Genomic DNA, 20,633 nt, shown 5'->3' with positions numbered 1-20,633 from the left:
AAAAATGTGGTCTCTAGAGTGTTTACAAGCTTTACCTTTGATCTGACCTACTGATCTAGTTTTTGATCTCATATAACCCAGTTTCAAAACTGACCTAGAAATGATCAAGTTTAATATTCTGACCAAGTTTCATAAAGATTGGGATACAAATGTGGTCTCTAGAGTGTTCACAAGCTTTTCCTTTGATCTGATCTACTGACCTAGTTTTTGACTCCACATGACCCAATTTCAAACTTGACCAAGACATCATCAAGACAAACATTCTGACCAAGTCTCATAAAGATTGGGCCAGAAATGTGGCCTTTAGAGTGTTCACAAGACAAATGTTGACGGACGACGGACCACGCACGCTGCACGCCGACGGACGCCGGACAATGAACGGTCACAATAGCTCACCTTTAGCACTTTATGCTCTGGTGAGCTAAAAAGTCGATAGCTGTGACAGCTTTTAATTATGACTCAAAAATAATAGTAAGATGAATTAATCAACTCAAATAAAATGATACTAAAATGATGTTATTACAGACAGACAGTGGAGGATATTATGCTTATATTGGCCTTTGGTTACAGTTACTCTTAAAACAATTTAAGGCAAAATGCTGTGCACATTGTTTTGGTCAGTTATGGATGCATTTCTTTTTAACAATTCGGTATGATACCGAAACTATGTAAGCCAATGATCGAAACGTTCGTAATTGGCGTTCTCGAGGATCCTACTAACGAACAAAAAAGGATAAATTCTGTTAGTTTCTTCTTTAGCTACTTTATTATTTTAACGTATATTGCCGTACATAATTTCATTATTTATTTCCAATTTTATGTAATATAACAATATGCAATAGTTACAACTTTCTCGTCTGCTTAATTTGTGTAAGCTCCTGATTTTTTCCCTCTGACTCTAAATTCATTAAATTTTAAAAGGATACTGTTCTGCTGAACGCTGATTGGTATACCTCACATCAGTTTCGTTTCGTAGTATGTCAAACTCCCTACGTTCTATGAATATTTTCATAACTCATGGTTAATAGCAGACCAAAACCCCTGTCATACCATTCAGTTGAGTATAAAACAGATACAACCAAGAATTATAATTGTACCTGCAATTTTATACGTGAAGATACATATGTACACATGCAGCTATAAAAATATACCTTGCACTACAGTTTTTTACATGGACATACAAAACATTACAAACTATACCGCCACGAACATTTTCTGATTTGTACCTTCAGCTGTTTACAGTTTTATACATAGAGGTAGATTTCGGGTGAAAATGTACCAACAGGTACAAATTATACATGCATGTACAAATGTGTACATGCAGATATGATTCTATTTGTAGATTATTTTAATTACTTCTTGGTGTATCTTTTTACCCAAATGGTACACCAAAGTTAACATATATCCCTGATATATATCCCCCGCAGCTACTCGGGGATTTTCAGAAATGCTTTTCAGTGTTTCCCACCCAACTAGAAGTGTACTGGTCAGGGACCCAGGCAATCCTTGCGTGTATCAGTGCATACACTGGCACGTTAAAGAACCATGCTGTCTATTCGCAACCAGCTAGGCGAAGTTAGCCGGACAAGCCTGTATCTGATTTCTGATCTCTCTGTCGTGGGGGCTTTGTCTCACTCTGTCCCTCTGGTCAGATCGCACTGTGTCTGTACTAGTAGAGAATGAATTATGCATCCTATATGGCTGCATTTGAACTATGTAAAGCGCCACTGAACGTGAAATTGATCATGAAAAGGGCGCTATATAAATCTGGTATAATAATAATAATAATAATAATAATAATAATAGGACATATCAAGCTTATGTGAAACGAATACAATGTAAGTGGAGAGAGTTATGTATCTATCTGTTTCTGTTAGAGGGTATTTAAAAGAAGTGGTTTCGTTAGTCTGGGTTCAGACCCTGTGTTTTGTTCACAGAAGATAACTCCTGAGGCTATTTAAAATGTGTATACTTATGTCCCTTGCCTTCTCAAAACACGGGATAATCATAGTCAAGACTGATGAAGTCAAAATATATAACAGAATTATTTTTTCTAAAATAATATCTAGCCGGTAACCAGACTATGGTTTACAGAGGGCCATTATATAATCACCCACTGGCCTTTGACCTAATCTTGATAACCCGTCAATGAAAAAGTAAGTTCCCACTACTTTACTCATTCCATTCTACAAGCAAATCTACAAATAACATTACCTGTGGTAATATCTTATATAACATGACAAACCGTCGTCTGATTCTTTTAGTGCTCTGTCTCCATTTTAGCATTAAGTTTGTTTGTTGACAAGCTATATGATTCAAAATTGTTTCGTCATTCCAGAAGATTACTTTATAATTTGCTCTATAAACAATGTTTGAATATATCGCTAACAATTAAACTGCTGTGTCTGAGGACTTAGAGCACTTCAAGAGTACAGTTAATGGTGATAATTGTTTACCACTTTGACAGGCTTTGAAAAGCAGCGCTCTATGTCCTTTTAGAGAGATGTATCTTCCAGTACAACAGGCTACTTTTAACAATTTTCAAAAGAGAAAACGTGTGTCTACAGACAAAAAGGGTTTTATAAAGAGCCATCAAAATAACAGGAACATTTATAAAGATACTTTTCATCTTTTCCACCATGAAATGAGAGCAAAAACTTAATGTTATAAATTTAGAGGTCGAATTTTTCAAAATGACGAAAGTGGTAGACAGAGCAACGTTCCGTTCATGTATGACATAAATGAAGAGGCAGTTACATAATTATTCAAGAGGCTGTTGTCTCATAATTGTAGTGAGGACGTGTCTACAATGTATTAAAACAGGGCAATTGAATATAACCTCACACCAGAGCTTCCGGAAGTGCCGTGTAGTACGATACTACTGTTAACCCGCATTACAAAAGTAACTAATGTAAGTTTTCTCAAGATTTATGCTTAACATTTAACTGCATCTCCTGGAAGTATTCGGTATCATCTAAATCATAACCCAGAGGTGAGATTTTCAGCCACATACCATTTCATAAATCATGTAATCCTGCGAGGGGATGGGTCTAATTTTTGTCAGTGTAAGAAATGACACAGGAAACACAACTAAAATAGTCCAAAATGCTTATTACTCTATATATGATTCAATGAAAATATTTTACTCTAAGACCTCTACCATAGTTCTACCCAGGCACCCGCGCGTGAGGAAATAATGACACAAAGACACAACAGCAAGCACCTTGTTCATTGGTCTTTTTTGCAATCGGGTAATTCTCAATGAAACAAAACTTTGCCGTACGAAGAAGATTAAACAAACCTGTACTTTGGATGAATAAATATATAAAAATCATATCTAAAATAAAAGCATCAATTTCTCTGCACATATATCTGTCTACGTCTGTCCTGTATTTTGATAAGTACAGATGCCCTTTAAATTTACATAATGCCACCGGGATTTGTAGATTGCCAATAAGTATTTCTGTGACTAGGGTTAAATCTTTGGCGAGTTTTAAACCAACAATACCTCCACCCCAAACGGATATATCTTATTTCTTCTGACCACAACACTTTTCAGTTTCCACACAATCCTATTAATATATTTCCTAACACAATAACTAAGAAACCCCAAACAGTATATTGTTGATCCTTTACTGATGTAGATTTGATATCCTTCAGATGTTTGCTTGTTTGTTTGTTTTAGGTTTAACGCCGTGTTTCAACAGTATTTCAGTTATGTAACGGCAGGCAGTTAACCTAACCAGTGTTCCTGGATTCTGTACCAAACCTGTTCTCCGCAAGTAACTTCCCCACATGTCCTTCAGATGTAATATCGAAATAAAACGGCATTTGGATGTTTGTTTGTTATAATGCTTGTTCGGCGCCCGTATTATAATTCATTGTGCATACTTCACTCTTTTCACACAACACATATAAAAAGTCTGAATAAAATTTTACACTCAGTATATCACAAGTGCACTTTACATCGTATTCTTGGAAATCATGCTCCTTTACTGAAGCGCTATATCTAAAATAAGAATTTTCTTTAATTTACATAATGATACTGCGGCGGTGTCATGATTTATTGCACATACAGAATTTAGGGTTCGACACTTTAATTCTTCAAACGGTTGTCCTGAGCAGGTAAATGTTTCCACTACATTATGTGCTGTGAAGAACAGCAATACTGGTTACAGAAGAATGGTCATTTGTGAAAATAATTCTGGGTTCCAACATGATTGAAAGATACACAATTTTGAAACAACAAAAAGTCTGTTTCCAATGCATTGTTGATGGGTCTGACGTGAAGTCGCGTTGTTTTGTCTTTAGCTATAATCTTTTTAATTACTTATTCTTTTTTCTGTACTGTCTGATACATGTGTGGTTATATCAATTTGATATAGATTTTCAGTTAGTCGGTATAAAATAGCTTCCTTTGAATGTAAACAAAGTTTTATTCAGTCAAATAAACATTGCAAATTCAGACAAAATGGTGCTATGTTCTAAGTTTGATCTTTTTCCTGCTGTGTAATTATTTTACTACATGCCAAACATAGATCTCACATATAATTTCAGTACGATATTGCAATGAAACAATAGATAAAGTTCTCACCCGTGCAAGAAAAAAAGAACACAGCAATTTAAATCCCAAAGTATACGAGAAAATAACAACAACACTGGAAAGTAATCTGCTTGCATTGTCGAAATGAAAAGACAAAAGCTCATTTTATTGGTTCGCACTCCAAATTTATTGATCTCTCTCAACCATAATATTATTATAAATATATGATGATGTCATATGTAGACAAGATGGCCTACTTATGTATGTTTTAGCTCCATATTCAGCGAGTAAAGCCGATGACTGATCCTAATACAAAAGTCTTATGCCCCTTGAAATTCTTTTAAACAGGATTTAAGGCAGAAATGTTTGGGGGTTTTCCGCCAAAAATCTAGGTCATTTATTTCATATTTCATCCCAAGCCAGTACCATCAAACAAAATTATTGTGTACGAACACAGACATATCGTTATGATTGCGGTGGCGGCAGGAACACGCGCTGATGCTAACAGCGGGTAAAATATAGGCACTTACAAAATTATCACTAATGCAGAGGACAGACAAACAATATTTCATATATAAAATATTTAGGATTTATATACAATTTTCATAAAATTTCTACAATGATAATATTTACTTTCGAAAACTATATGAAATGTTCGAGTGTTATCAATCGTATTTATGAAAATTGTTCTAGATAATAAACTGAGGTAAGTTATGAATGTAGAAGCACATGTACATAGTCTAGAATTCCTCTTTTCTGTATTTGGAGGCAGCCCTTTTATTGATATAATTCATTTCTTGGTTTGTCGATTAAGTACGTTAAATTCAGGAACGTTATGAATCCAACAAGTTGCATATTTGTACGTGCACATACTCGTACCAGAGAGAGAGAGAGAGAGAGAGAGAGAGAGAGTATATATTTCAACGTATGTGTCTGGTATAAAAGAGCAGAAGTTATACACTGATGGCTCTTAAGAACGGTTTTGTCTGGGGAAGTTTTTGTCCTACATATTTCAGTGCTTCACTAGATACACAAAGAAAGTAGCGATAGGCTGTACTTCAATAAACATTGCAAACAACATGTAATATAATTCGATCATGAACAGATGGTGTTTTGTCCGTCTTCCGGAATGAATATGAAATTAATTAATTTCGTTTTGATTGCATGGCGGTACTTAACGTATATACTAGCAAAAACTAATTGACCTTTGGTTATGTCATTAGCTCGACGGTCTAAAAACTTTTCTTTAAAGAAAACAACATTCAGCGATACTAAAAGCTTACCATGAATTTTTCATGCTCAGGTGATGTAAAATGTAATTAGTAAACATGTTGTTTTGCTGCATTGTCAAGGTAGGTGAGAGGCTTGTGTGCAAGGCATTGGGTATTGTTTGACCCCTGTTCTATGTCCGAGATAACAGGCAGATAATGACCATATTTTGGAAAACTGGCTATTGTTTTCGCGGAAAACAGTTCCACTGTTAGCTATGTATGAGCTAAATCATTTTATAAATAACAGATACGAAACTGAATGTTAAGTCGGTGCTAGGGGCGTTGGAGGTGTTGCACATTTCATTACCTCATGAATAGACTCTATCAAACTGAGCCTGCGATTATTCTGCTTGGTTACATTCTATGCATTCTATGCTTCCAAAGAATCTTCTTACAGATTTTAGGAGGGCTCCGCGGCCGAGTGGTTAAGGTCGCTGACTTCCAATTACTAGCCCCCCTCATCAATGTATGTTCGAGCCTTACTCTGGGCGTTGAATTCTTTATGTGAGGAAGCCATCCAGCTGCTTTGCGGAAGGTCGGTGGTTCTACCTAGGCGCCCGCCCGTGATGAAAAATTGCACGGTGGGTACCTTGGGTCTTCTTCCGCATTCGTCATATGACCTATGATTGTGTCGGTGCGTTAAAGCCAACAAAAACAAAACAAAATTTTACAGACTTTATTAACTATCAAATGCATGTACTTTTCCACGTCTGTGTGTCTTCGGTCTTCAGTCGACTTGCGAAAAGTGTAAAATCGATGCCGCTCTCATAAATTCTTAAAGGTACATGATACTACTCGTCTAGTACGTTTAGACAGCATATAGTCTAGACCTACTAAATGCCCGGATCGCTATTATTTCAACATGGCCAGACGAACAAACATTTATTATAATTGATGACGTGGTGTAGGTTTTGGGGAAGTACACACACTCTATGTATTTAAAGAACATGCTCAGTTATTTATTTCATGGTTTGTTGAGGAATCTTGGTCGTCAGACAGAAGACCGAATTACAAGGCTTGAAGCCGAAATTTAAAGTCTGTCTAGACAGGGTCGAGAGCGGGAATGGTTGGGGTTTTACATTAGCAACAAAGGCGTTTGAACAGCAAACAACAATAAAATGACATAAAAACAAATGGGGTTAATACTTTCATTAAATATTTAACAGAACGGTTTTTGTCCGTCTTTGTTGATGAATATTGAAATAATAGTTGTTTGTTGTCTGCATGAAAACTCTCTGCAGGAAAAGTAATTGCAGCAAACTATATTCTGTAATTCTAATATACTAATTTACCGGTAGAGGTTCATTTGTTTGTGATCACGATTTTCTTTAAAACTATGGGGCTGTGTTTTCAATATACATAATCATGCTTCTGGTGTTTGACCAAAGGTCTTGTTTTTTTTTTTTTTAGGTTTTAAGTTTAAATGCTACAAAATTGGGTCATTTATGAGGGCTGCAGACCATATATGTTGCTTATAAAGGTTTAAGTTTGAAGGTGAAGGTAATAATATGAGGATCAATGTTTTTATTTTTTTGGTCAGTATGTAGGTCTTTCCACAACAATTGTTGCATGCGAGTATAAAATAGAAAAAGTGGAAATTCCACAGGTCGCTCAACACAACAAAAACGAAAATGTTGCAGGCTCGGTTTGATTGAGCCTGTTCATGGACGGTAGTAGAAATGCATGCTACCGTCCACAAAGTCGGGTCAATAATGTGAGCTGTTGGCTAAACGGTAAAATCTTGTACGGACGTGCGTACAAACGGACGGACAGTCCAATTGCTATATGTACGGGTACAAAAGCACGATTGATGTTTGAGAGAAAAATGAACTCAGTCATTGAAATGTCTACAATCGCGTGTTACAAACATGGTCATGTTTGAAAAAGTGGTCAGCTATTATAATGAATTAAGAGTACATAATGCTACTCGCATGCATATTAATCAGTCCGTCATAAAACGCTAGGTTTGACCTTAATGTACGTTTCAGTCAATTTGGATTTGATCCAAAAAAGCTATGAATTTATGATCCTTTATGTCATTATGACATTAATTGTGTTGCGTATGATATAAGGAAGATGACGCTGTAAGATAAAATATTTTAAAAATGTGAGAAAAGTGATCAGTTATTTCCTATTATGCACATATTCAGAATAACTGAAGATTTCAACTAATGGGGTACTGTTGGATGACTAGGCATTTTGTAGAACTGGATGGAAAAATACGATGATATCGTTTATAACGCTAATCGTAATTTTAATTATTTCCTTCCTGGACACATGGACAGATGGTATGAAGTAAAAGGTCGATATTCGTGACATCAGACACATGCTCAAAATTGTTAAAAAGTAAAATCAATGAAAAGAATGCTAAAATGATATTATTAGAAACAGAGATGGGAAGATGTAATGTTTGAAAACGAAGAATAGATTGCTTATTGTTCGTCTTTGCTGACAATTACCCTTGAAATTATTTTAGACAAAATGTGTATTCTTTTTTTGCAACTACGAAAATGTAAAGGAAACACATGTTTCTTTCAGGTAGTTACCTAAAGCTTGAATGTCAGAAATTCATGAATAACTTTCGGAGAACTTTTAAGCTCCAGAAATTTCTCCCTCAGACCCTGAATTCATTAAATAAAAGAACCCGGGAAACTTAAATTTAGAATCCATGCAGCAAAATGTCTGCTGAACGCTGACCGTTATACCTCACACCGGAGCTAGTTCGTTTTGCGTTTAACTCTCTCTTTAAAATGTTCATAACGTGCGGGAATAGAAGAGCAAAAACTCTTTCGTACCATTGGTTCAGTAGTAAATAGATACCACAAAAATTAATGTTTAAAAAAAACGTGCAGGCACACATGCAGGTATAAAAATATACCTTGCATGTACAATTTGATACATGGACATACAAACCAATTTCATATCAGCAGGTACAAATTATACTACCACGTACATTTTATGATTTGTACCTTCAGGTATGTACAATTTATATATGGAGTTTCTGTAGATATAATTTAATTTGTACATGTAATATAATTTTATTACTTTTTGGTGCATCCTATTACTTTTTACCATAATGGAATGCCATGATTAACGTATATCCCTCACAAGGACATAAATAGCTCATGTGAAACGATTACAATGTAAGTGGAGAGAGCTATGTATTTTATCTATTTGAGGGTATTTGAATGAAGTGGTGTTAGCAATCAATGGCGTTTGGCCCAATCTTGGCAACCCATAAATGATAAAGGAAATTCTCAAACAGTTTTGAAATACTTTACACGTTTCATTCTCAAATTACATTACCTTTGGTAAGTTTTGACATAACATGATCAATCGTCATCTGATTCTTATAGTGCTATTTCTCCATTTTTGCATTAAGTTTGTGTTCACGAACTGTATGATTCAGTACTAGGACGTCATTCCAGAATATCCCTTAAAGATTTGCTCTATGACCCATGTGAATTACGCTGCTGTATCCCTGGACTTAAGAGTCCTTCAAGAGTACAGTTAATGGTGATATTTGTAAACTTTGACCAATTGTGCACCTAAACAAGTACCAAGTAATATACAAGGTTTGTAAAGAAGTCCTATATGTCCGTTGAGAGAGATACGTATTCCAGCACAGCAGGTCACTTTTAATATTTTTGTCATACGTTTCAAATTGGCTTTAGATCTCCAAAGTGAAAACGTGGGTGTGCAGAAAAATACATAAGAGGACCAAGATGGCTGTAGGTACTCACCTGAGAAACACACCATAACAGTGTAAACATGTTTGACCTAGTGATTTCATGGAAACAAATATTCTGACCAATTTTCATTAAGATTGGACCAAAAATGTGGTCTCTTTAGTGTAAACAGGTATTTTTTTCAATTTGACCTAGTGACCTAGTTTTTGAGCCAAGATGATCTACATTCGAATTTGACATCAGTTGAAAAATACAGCCTCTATAGCATACAAAACGTTTTTCTTTGATTTGTCGTAACGACCTAGTTTTTGAGCCCAGATGATCCATATTCAAACTTGACATTAATTTCATCAAAGTTATCGTTCTGACCAAATTTAATGAAGATCAACTGAAACAGGTTTTTGTTTTCATTTGACCAAGTGATCTAGATTTTGACCACAGCTGACCCAAATTCTAACTTGACCTAGATTTAATCAAGGCAACCATTCTAACTAAATTTTATGAATATCCAGTATAAAATGCAGCCCCTATTGCGTACACAAGGATTTTCTTCAATTTGACAGGGTGACCTAGTTTTTGACCCTAGATAACCCATATTCAAATTTGACCTAGATTTCATCAAGGCTATTATTCTGACAAAATTTCATGAAGATCAATTGAAAAATACAGCCTCTATCGCATACACAAGTTTTTTCTTTGATTTGACGGAGTGACTTCGTTTTTAATCCAAGATAACCTATTTTCAAACATGGCCTAAATTTCATCAAGGCTATTATTCTGACAAAATTTCATGAAGATCAATTGAAAAATACAGTCTCTGTCGCATATACAAGGTTTTTCTTTGATTTAATCTAGTGACCTAGTTTTTGACCCCAGATGACCCATTTTCCAACTTGGCCTAGATTTTATCAAGGTAATTATTCTGACAAATATTTCATGAAGATCAGTTAAAAAAATACAGCCACTATCGCAAACACAAGCTAAATGTTGACAGACGACAGACGACTGACAAGACGCCGGAGCGATCACAATAACTCACCTGAGCAGGTCAGCTAAAAACGGTTTTATAAAGAGTACTCAAAATAACAGGACAATTTATCAAGATACGTTTCAACTTTTCTGCCAAGAAATGAGAGCAGAAAGCTTAATATAATAAATCAACTTAGAGGTCGAATTCTCAAAGGTAGATTTATCGGAAGAACCGAGCACCAAAAACACAGCCTCAGAGTCACTCAAAATGACGAAAATGCTAGACAGAGCAACGTTCTGTTCCGGCATGACATTACTAATACCATCGGTTTTATTTTTATCTGGCGCTAATTGGCTATAATTGGTATTTGACTTTTAAAAACCCATCAAAATATAATCTAGTTTGCTTCCACACTAGGCAAAGAAATGTGGTTTAAATATATACCTGCAAAGTTACAAGTAAACAAATATTTTGCAATAAGCAAGGTTACAAAGAAGGAGGCTGACAGAAACAAGAAGTTTAAACTTCTGTGTTTATCTAAGAATTTTTGTCCATCTGTCTATAGTCCATTTTGAGCATCAGCATGACTCCATATCGCAATTTAATGTTTTTGTTTCATCGACAATCCAATTACTTTTGCCAGCCATAGCATCAATTGTTTGATACAAAAGAGAAACACATGGTATTCTTCTGCAAAAAGGTAAAATCAGGGAATTTAGGATTGTAAAACCAGTTAAAACTCCCATTTGCGTTCACACTTGTAAAATAATGTAGTATTACTTTTTAGTATAGTATTAAAACCACCTCCCGAGGTAGTTTTAATGCTATATTACAGAAACCACTTGACCTTTACATAATTCACATTTTACACCGCATATAGTGTGGACGAAAACAAGTTTAAAAAATAAACCCAAGTTAATATAGGTTTAAAAACGTAGTCTGAACACGGTATAATTATAAACATCAAATAAATAAGCAGTTACATAATTATTCAAGAGGCTGTTGTCTCGCTATCGTAGCGGGGACATTTCTACAATGTATTATAGCGGGACAGTTGGTTATACGCAAATGCCAGAGCTATAAGAACAGCCGCCTAAGACAATATTATTACTGTTCAACCGCGGGAAAAAAGTAACTCACATGTCACAAAATTATGTTAAACATTTAACTGCATCTCCTCTCACTTGACGCCATCATCTAATTTAAAACCATAACACAGAGATGGGATTTTTAGCCACATACAATTTCATAAATCATTTAAACTCGCGAAGGGATGAGTCTAATTTCAGTCAGTGTAAGAAATGACACTGTACTACTCATTATATGATTCAATTAAAATATTTTGCTCTAAGACGTCTGTTATGGTTCTACCCAGGTGTCCGCCCATGAGGAAATAATGCACGGTGGAGTTATTTTATTATATAATTATAACTTATATGGGGGGTCTTCCTCAACATGAAAAACCCAACAAAAAAGACGTCTGTCAAATGAACTTGTAACAGATACAAAGACACAACTGATCAACTTGTTGACTGCTCTTTTTTGCAATCGTGTAACTCACAGAAAAGAAAACATTTTTTTTGTCTGAAGAAGAAGACTAAACAAACATGCACTTTGGATAAACAAATATAATCATATAATCATATCTTAACAAAAACAATTTCTCTGCACATATATCTGTCTAAGTCGGTCCTGTATTTTGATAAGTACAGATGCTCTTTAAATTTACATAATGCCATCGGGTTTTGTAGATTGTCAATAAATATTTCCTTGACTAGTGTTAAATCTTTGTTTAACTTTAAAACAATACCTCCATCCCAAACAGATGCGTACATCTTATTTCTTCTGACCACAATACCTTTCAGTTCCCGCCCAGTCTTATCAATATATTTCTTTTCACAATTTCCAGGTAACCCCAAACAGGTTATTGTTGATCCTTTACTAATGTAGATTTTGTTTCCATCAGAAGTAATATCGAAATAAGACGGCATTAGGATGTTTGTTTGATATAATGCTTGTTCGGTGCCCGTATTACTATTTATTGTGTGTACTTCACCCTTTTCACACAACACATATAAAAAGCCTGAATTATATTTTACACTCAGTATATCACAAGTACACTTAACATCGTATTCCAATTTGGAAATCATGCTCCTTGACTGACACGCTATATTTAAAAGAATAATTTTCTTTTCTTTACATAATGATACCGCGGCGGTGTCATGATTTATTGCACATACAGAATTTGGGGTTTGGCACTTGAATTCTTCAAACTGTTGTCCTGAGCAGGTAAATGCTTCAACTACATTATGTGCTGTGTCAGTTGCCAGTAATGTTCCATTCTGAAGAACAGCAATACTGGTTATAGAACAGCGGTACTCCAAAGAGGTATGGTCATTTGTGAGGAAAGTTCTGGGTTCAAAGTCCTTGCAACATGATTGAAAGATACACAATTTTGAAAAAGAACAAAGTCTGCCTCCACTACGTTGTTGTTGGGTTTGATGTGTTTGAAATTCTTGAAGAGATGAGGTACTTGTTGTTTTGTCTTCAGCCACGACCATTTGTAATGATTCAGTTCTTTCTAAACTGTCTGATACATGTGTAGATACATTAATTTGAACCGGCCTACGTTGTTGTTGGGTTTGATGTGTTTGACATTCTTGGAGAGACGAGGTACTTGTTGTTTTGTCTTCAGCTACGACATTTTGTAATGATTTAGTTCTTCTTTCTAAACTGTCTGATACATTTGTAGATATATCAATTTGAACCGGTTTTGTCTCAAAAGATCCAGTTTTCTTCTTTTTCAACCTTTCTTTTATTCCATCTGGAGTTATCCTACTTTTACCCACATTTCCAGCCAGCCGGCATAAAATAGTTTCCAGCTGATTGTACTCAATCTCAAAATCTGCCTCTGATAAGGACGCTATCCCAGTATGTGACAACCTATTCCTTAAATTTCTAATACGAGAAATGTCCGCTTCGATGCTTGTATTTCCTTCGGGCGGATCTGTCCATATTTGATTACTTGGCTTAAGAAATGGATGAAGCTGTCGAATGAGAAACACAAGTAAAGTTATATCTAATAATTTGAAATCAGGCACGCCCACTTTTGGAAACATCATGAGGAACTGGTCCGTTGTGATTATTTTACTCTTATATAACGCATCTTCTATCCTTTTCTTGACTTGAGCCTGTCCCAGGTATTCCTCGAAAGGTTTACAAGCGAACTGTGGCAACAGGAAAAATATACATAATCTGAGAACAAGTCGTCCCTCTTCATTCAGCATTGATATTAAGCGGTACACACGTTTCTCCTCCTGGGTACAGATAGCGGCCTGAAAATAGGTGTGAAAGGTTAAATGTGTTAACTAACGGATAATAAACTTTTTCATAACAGTAAACATTGAAATGAATAGATTAATAAAAATGAATATCTTACCATAGTCTGCTTAATCCAAAATGAAGAGCGGAGTATAAATCGCCAAACCACATTGATAGCATTTTACTACACAAACACGCGGGTTTATGAATGAATAACTCCGTGTGAAATGAAAATTGGGAACCCAAATTTCTAAATTTAGATCATTGAAATTCATGAATGAAATTTATGTAAACAAAGTTGCCTTTGTACTTCGCATAAACCTAACTGCCAACAGATGCACTTTTTACATTATGTTCTACCTTAGAAATCATATAACCTTGAATTAATGTATAAACAATAAGAAGTTTGATCTCTGTATACTGCATATTTTCATGATTAATTGCTCATCCAGAGAAAACTGAATACCTCGAGCGGTAGCCCAATTTAAGTAAAATTTTCTATTACATTATGTGTTGTGTTTGTACCGGAAGACTTTTCCGACTGTGATCAGCATGGGTGTTCATTTCAACATTTCATTTTCTCTGATGTTTACTGTAATTGCCCGTGTTGTACTACATGAGAATGTGCTATATGAATCCGCTCCCAAATAAAACGTGAAACGAAACTGACATAAACTGAGCTTTTTTGCCGATTCTGTCGTTATTGCATGATTGTAAAACAAAAGAATATATAAGGAAGTACAATTATGTAGATCGCTGTTACCCAAATTTTGGTTAACCGCAATATTGTGTTTGGGTGTAGACGGTCTTTGTAAACATGCGCTCGTCCTTTTGTATGCACAGATGGTTCGGCAATTAAAATCTAAAATACTTCAGTACCAGTTTACCACTACTTGATGAAAGTGTATACCATAGAATAGAATAGAATTACTTTTATTCACCAATTTTGCACCCTTTCGGGCATACAATTTTGACATACAAGTATTATAAAGGCCTAAAGTTTCTAAAGGAAGAATATCTGAGCTAAAGTAATGTAACTAAAATAATTATATCTGATACAATAGCATATTATCAAAAGCGAGAAGTTTCACCTGATTTATCACTTTATAATATTTAAATGACTAGATCTTTAAAAAAAGGACATGGGGTAAACCGAAATGAAAATGTCAATTTGACTAGTCTAATGAAGTTTTCAGATTTCTAGTAAACCAGGCACATGTGTATAATAAAATCAGGGAAAAATCCTTGACGCCAAGACTTAGTAGTAAGAAACAAATCTACAGTTCAATATCAAGTCGTCATATTACTAGTGTATGTTCATTTAAGAAGTTCAGATGGAATTTTTTCCCAAAAACTTTATGTTAAAACTGCCAAGATATAAAATTTAAAATTCTTATAAAACTTTAATCACTATATGAAATTTAAGTGTTAGTACAAGATAATGAAATAAAGTATAAACTGCATGTAAGTAGCTGATTTAACAGGTGCACATCATGTCTGAGAGGTCTTCTTGCGCTATCTTTCATCAGTAATCTATTGCAACGCGTACAGGTACTTGAGGTACATGACCTCACTTGGCGAACATCTCGTCCGAAATACTGCGATAAAATATAAACTGTTAGTCAAGTTTCAAGATGTATTGAAAAGTCAAGGCCCTTACGGTCAAAATATGTCTAGACGGGTGAATGGATGAATAACTACATGTCGTTGACCCAGTTTTATTTATGATGCTATATTCATAATATTGTAAGGTAATAAAAATCGCTAGACTTTGTCGAATAATGAATTATCAAAATTTAATTTATACGTCTGGGTACATATTTCATCAAATTTAAATATTTGCTGTATTTTTGTTTACGTAGTTGGATCTGACCTTCACGCAAGTATAGCATCTATAGTCTAGACCTTGTAAATCGTTCCCATAATATGCATAGAGAACTAGTTTACTGATCTCTAAGAAAACATAATGTTTAATTTAGTACCAGCTTTTATACATTTTACAGTAGGATTAATATTTTGTATTAAAATCAGATGAAACAGTTGTCCGTATAGATGTTATGCGTTATTACAAGGTTAGTATAACACTACTTTTATTGCACATAAACACATCCCACCAGCTGTTTAAATGGTAAGACATAGATGAGAATATCCATTCAGTATGTTATATTAATCATTGAAATTTTACAATGAATGTTGAAGGACAGATGGTAAGAAACGTTAAGAAGGCAGCTGGTCCCAAATATATTTTGTTTTGTTATGGAGATTAAGTAGTTGTCACGGATGAAAATGCTGTAGCAAATATTAAATACTATATCGAACTTAGCGGAGTTCAATCGAGTATGATTATCGTTTTCGTTATAGTTTAAACCAAGAGCTCCGCCAAACGGGGAAATATAAGACCAAAGTTCTGGATCACAGGAGAAGGAAGTAAAGTATAAAGAAAATATTGGATGTGTATCGGAGGGTGGGTGTATAGTAGCGATGGATAAGGGATGGGGTTTTTGTCCGGGGCGGTGACGGAATACTTAAGAGTCAATATTTTGAATGATTATTGTTATTTCCTAGGAAACAAAATATGACAGACATATTTGACCATGCTGTAACACTGACCTTTGACCCTCCGACCTGTTTCATGCACTGTGCATATCGTCTCATCGCGACCTACCTATATGCCAAGATTGAAGTAAATGTCCTAAACGGTTATTAAGTTACAGGGACAATTTGACATTTGAGCCCAATTTGTGACCTTAACGTTTGACCCACCGACCTTGTTCATGCGCGCTCTGCACATCGCTTCAACGCCATCTACCTGTATGCAATGTTTAAATTCAATTCCTTGTATGGTTATGCTCCGGACATAAATTATGACGGACGAACGGACAGACACTCGCACCACCACATAATATGTCCGCATTTTTTCCAAAACGGGCGAATGAAAAAGGCATTTTAAAATATGCGGTTACCGTCACTTAAATCAGTTCTCAGTATGAAGTTTGATAATGATTAGGGCTGTTGTCAAGAAGTGACTGCCGCATAGACACTATTACAATATCTAAACATACTGGTCTTGACCGTTATAGTACCTTGGCCTCAACCAAAATAATTTATGCCCTTTATTGTTCGAACATTGGAGGTAAAACAAATAGCGACAGCAACTCTTACTCATTCACGCCAGGATTAAACCTATACACAACAGTATCGCGCTTAATGTATACATTTTGCAGAGTTTGGGAAAAGGGCCTAGGAAATATTTGACGGTATTGTGGAGTAGAAGCGTCAACAGCTTTGTTTAAATCTAAGGTTTTCTCACTTTTATAACACTAGTTATGATTCTGTTGTTGTTCAATGTTGTTGTATAATTTTGTTGCTGTTCAATATATATGGTTGCTAAGACTATAAGGAATTAAAATATTACATACACTGAATCATGTCATTAGTTAAAAGTACAAAGGCTTACATGAAACTTTTCATGGGAAAACTTTAAACATAGATACAAGATATCATGTGAAACCTTGTAAATAGATAGATGACATTATGGTGTAAAATGCAACATATAGAATACATACATAATTTCACTTTGTCCTTGTTTACCTGTTTCTGTCCACTCATTGGTCAGTCTGTCACAAAACATTTATCCTTTGCTAACTTTAAAAGTGCAAGAGACTTCTTCATGAAACCTTGTTCATAAATGGTCTATCTGGAGAGTATACAGGTCCTTCTACTTAATTTTGAATAAAAAAAACGCAGTCCCTATTGAAGAAAAATTGACTAACGACCTTTTGTTTGTTTTTATTTTTTCTATTTCATTTGTTCTTGATATTTTTTGTTTGATCATTATATTATATTTGTTTTTACAGTACATATCGTATATAATACAAGAGTGGTTTAGAAATAAAAATATACACTTGTCAGAAAGATAAAGACTCTTACTTACATTGTTTTATGTACAAGACATTGACGTTGGTATCATACTATATTACATACTTCATATTTAAATATTTGTGGCAAATATTTTTTCAAGCATATTTTCAGTGGTGAAACTTTTAAGATATAGATGTCATGTCACCAAGAAAATGATTGAACGTTCTCATGCGCCAAATCAATACGCAATATCACGATTCTGCGACACATGAGTTTCCAACAGTGAGTAAGTAAGCAATGGTAGAAGGAGTGTCCGACAATTCATTCTAAATATCATAATATTAAGGATGGTTCACGGCCATTGCTTTATTTCACCACTCTAACCAATATTTTACATAGGCTTAGGACTGAAAAGAAGAAATCCATAACATTTAGTACGGAACATATGTAATTAGTATGTTAAAAAAAAAAACAACTGAAAATAGATAATGTACTTCAAAATATGCATTAAGTATTTTCTGTTATTATCCATTCTTCTTATACATATGTAATTAGTATGTAAAAACAAACCAACTGAAAACAGATAATGTACTTCAAAATATGCATTTAGTATTTTCTGTTATTATCCATTCTTCTTCTCAGTACTCTGTTTGTGTGCCTGCGTGCGTGTGTTGTGTGTGTGCGTGTGTGTGTACGCGTGTGCATGCATATGTGCGTGCGTGCGCGCGCGTGTGTAAAGGGAGTGGGGTGGGGGTGGAGGAGAGAAGTGGGGTAGGGGGCGCTACTGATCAGCATATTGGATATCAGATGGTCTAAAAGGGTTATATGAATGCATGTGAATAAGTATAAAAAAAAAATTTGGTCGAATCCACATGTTATGCTGGTAACACAGTATTCTAGAACCTTCTAATCATAATAATGAAGAAGTATGACATTTTTGTATGTCTATTATTTTTAACTATGTTATAAAAATAACCAGCAAAACTCGAACTAATCACGTAAAATGTTAACAAATCAGCTAACAGGATTAAATTCTACAGAGGCTGCATTTAATCAAGCTGAAAAAAATCAAGACGTTCTGTTACAAAATCATTAGTTAACAAGAATTATGCGGAAGCTATAACTCTTCAAATATTTTTAAACTGTTAAACGGGAATGATAGCTGACAAACCAAAATGTAACCACAATTTCCATCTGATACCTTTGATGATATTTAACCCTAGTGGATTCAGTGAGGGCGTACCATCTGCTCATCTAACAACCCACACCCTAAAAAAATAATAATTTATGTCAAGCATACGGGGTTTTTTAAGTTTCTTTCTATGCAAGTAAAAGCTCCGTATAGCTATATAGAGGATATTTGTTTGTTTTGAGTGAATATGCAATATATCTCACTGAGAAATGAGAAAATTTCGCGTAGCGCGAGAGGAAATGTGAATATTTTCTCACTTCGAGGTGAGATATATTCCATATTCACGAAAAACAAACAAATGTTCTTTTTATTTTATGCTTAATTACGTTGTGATATGCATTTTGCAACAAATTTTAATCTCAGCGCGGGAAACGTCAGACGTGTTGTGACGTTAGAAAGACGCACAAGACATAAATAAAAGTTCCATTCTATTTTATTTTTTGCTGCATAACGTTATGAAATTCTCGTGAAGTAAAATAATTTGAGTCGAGAAATATGCTATAAAGAACAACAATGCGACAACAATTTTCATCCTGTTTTAAGCAAATAATTTAAAATCTATACACAATGTACAAGTAGATCGGCATTTACAGTGAGTGATATGGATTATATCTCACTGATAAAATACAGTATTTCATCAGTTAGCATAAAATAATAAAGCGAATTTAATGGTTCTCTCTTTCCTCGCAAGTCACCATTCGTTATAATTCATATCATATTAGCGATACTATGATATTGAAAGTTTAAAAAGCATACACAATTTTCCTGGCTCCGATTACATTCCTACCAAAGGTAAAAACGTTACATTTTCAATCCGTTTCGCTCGCATGTCTTCATTTAGTGTCATTTATACAACAAGGAGTGAATACATCAAACCACTCCTTATATATCATGCGAAAGGACAAAAACTCAAGTCCTTGATCCGCCCCTGTATTTGAAACGGTGAACATTTTACCGTACCGATAAAAACTGAAACCGCAAGCAGATAAATGGTATCATTTTTATCAGTAATTTACAGTAGTTGTGTGTGTCTGTATCTCGTTTAAAGCGTACCATTACTCTGGCTGCAATATTTTCTCCACATTTAGCCACATTACACGACATTGTAAACAAAGAAAAAGTGTATCTTATCCGCTCATCATTCCAATATTTAGTTGAAATGCTAGAATTAGTCATCTAGATCGGAAGGGAAGGATAACATAGAAACCAAATCCCAACAATTTGTTGAAATCTGGTATAATAATAATAATTTCACAAATATAAAAAAGTATATATGGGAGCGTTCGACGAGCCTTTCATTCCTTTTAGTTATTGAGGTCAAGGACAATGCTTTATTTAACCAGCGCATTAAATTGTATTTGAGATTGAGCCCAAAACATATCAAGCATTACATCAGCAAAATATTTATGACTGAACTGTATAAATAACTTTAATGTTTGGAGTGAATACAAAGGGAAGTGACGTCTAAGTTAGATACAAAACTCAGGGAAATATAAACAAGAGGGCCAAGACGGCCCTCGGTCGCTCACCAGAGAAACACACCATAACAGTGTAAACATGTTTGACCTCGTGATTTCATAGAAACAAATATTCTGACCAATTTTCATTAAGATTGGACCAAAAAGGTGGTCTCTTAAATGTAAACAAGTATTTTCTTCCATTTGACCTAGTGACCTAGTTTTTGAGCAAAGATGACCTACATTCGAACTTGACCTGGACTTGATCAAGGCAATCATTCTGACCAAATTTCATGAACCTCAATTGAAAAATACAGCCTCTATCACAT

General features: G+C 34.8%; 1 protein-coding gene across 1 annotated transcript; it reads right to left on the bottom strand.

Annotated features, from left to right (window-relative positions):
• Positions 1-12,083: 12,083 nt before the first annotated feature.
• LOC123562867 (uncharacterized) lies at positions 12,084-14,183 on the bottom strand. Its single transcript, XM_045355461.2, has 2 exons — positions 13,913-14,183; positions 12,084-13,808 (listed from the first exon to the last, which is right to left on the bottom strand). The coding sequence occupies exons 1-2, from the start codon at positions 13,913-13,915 to the stop codon at positions 12,114-12,116; spliced, it is 1,698 nt and encodes a 565-aa protein (XP_045211396.2). The 5' UTR covers positions 13,916-14,183; the 3' UTR covers positions 12,084-12,113.
• Between the last annotated feature and the right edge of the window lie 6,450 nt (positions 14,184-20,633).

This window comes from Mercenaria mercenaria, chromosome 2 (assembly GCF_021730395.1).
Source record: "Mercenaria mercenaria strain notata chromosome 2, MADL_Memer_1, whole genome shotgun sequence".
NCBI classification, from domain to species: Eukaryota; Metazoa; Mollusca; class Bivalvia; order Venerida; family Veneridae; genus Mercenaria; species Mercenaria mercenaria.
This window is presented reverse-complemented; position numbering and strand designations above follow the sequence as displayed.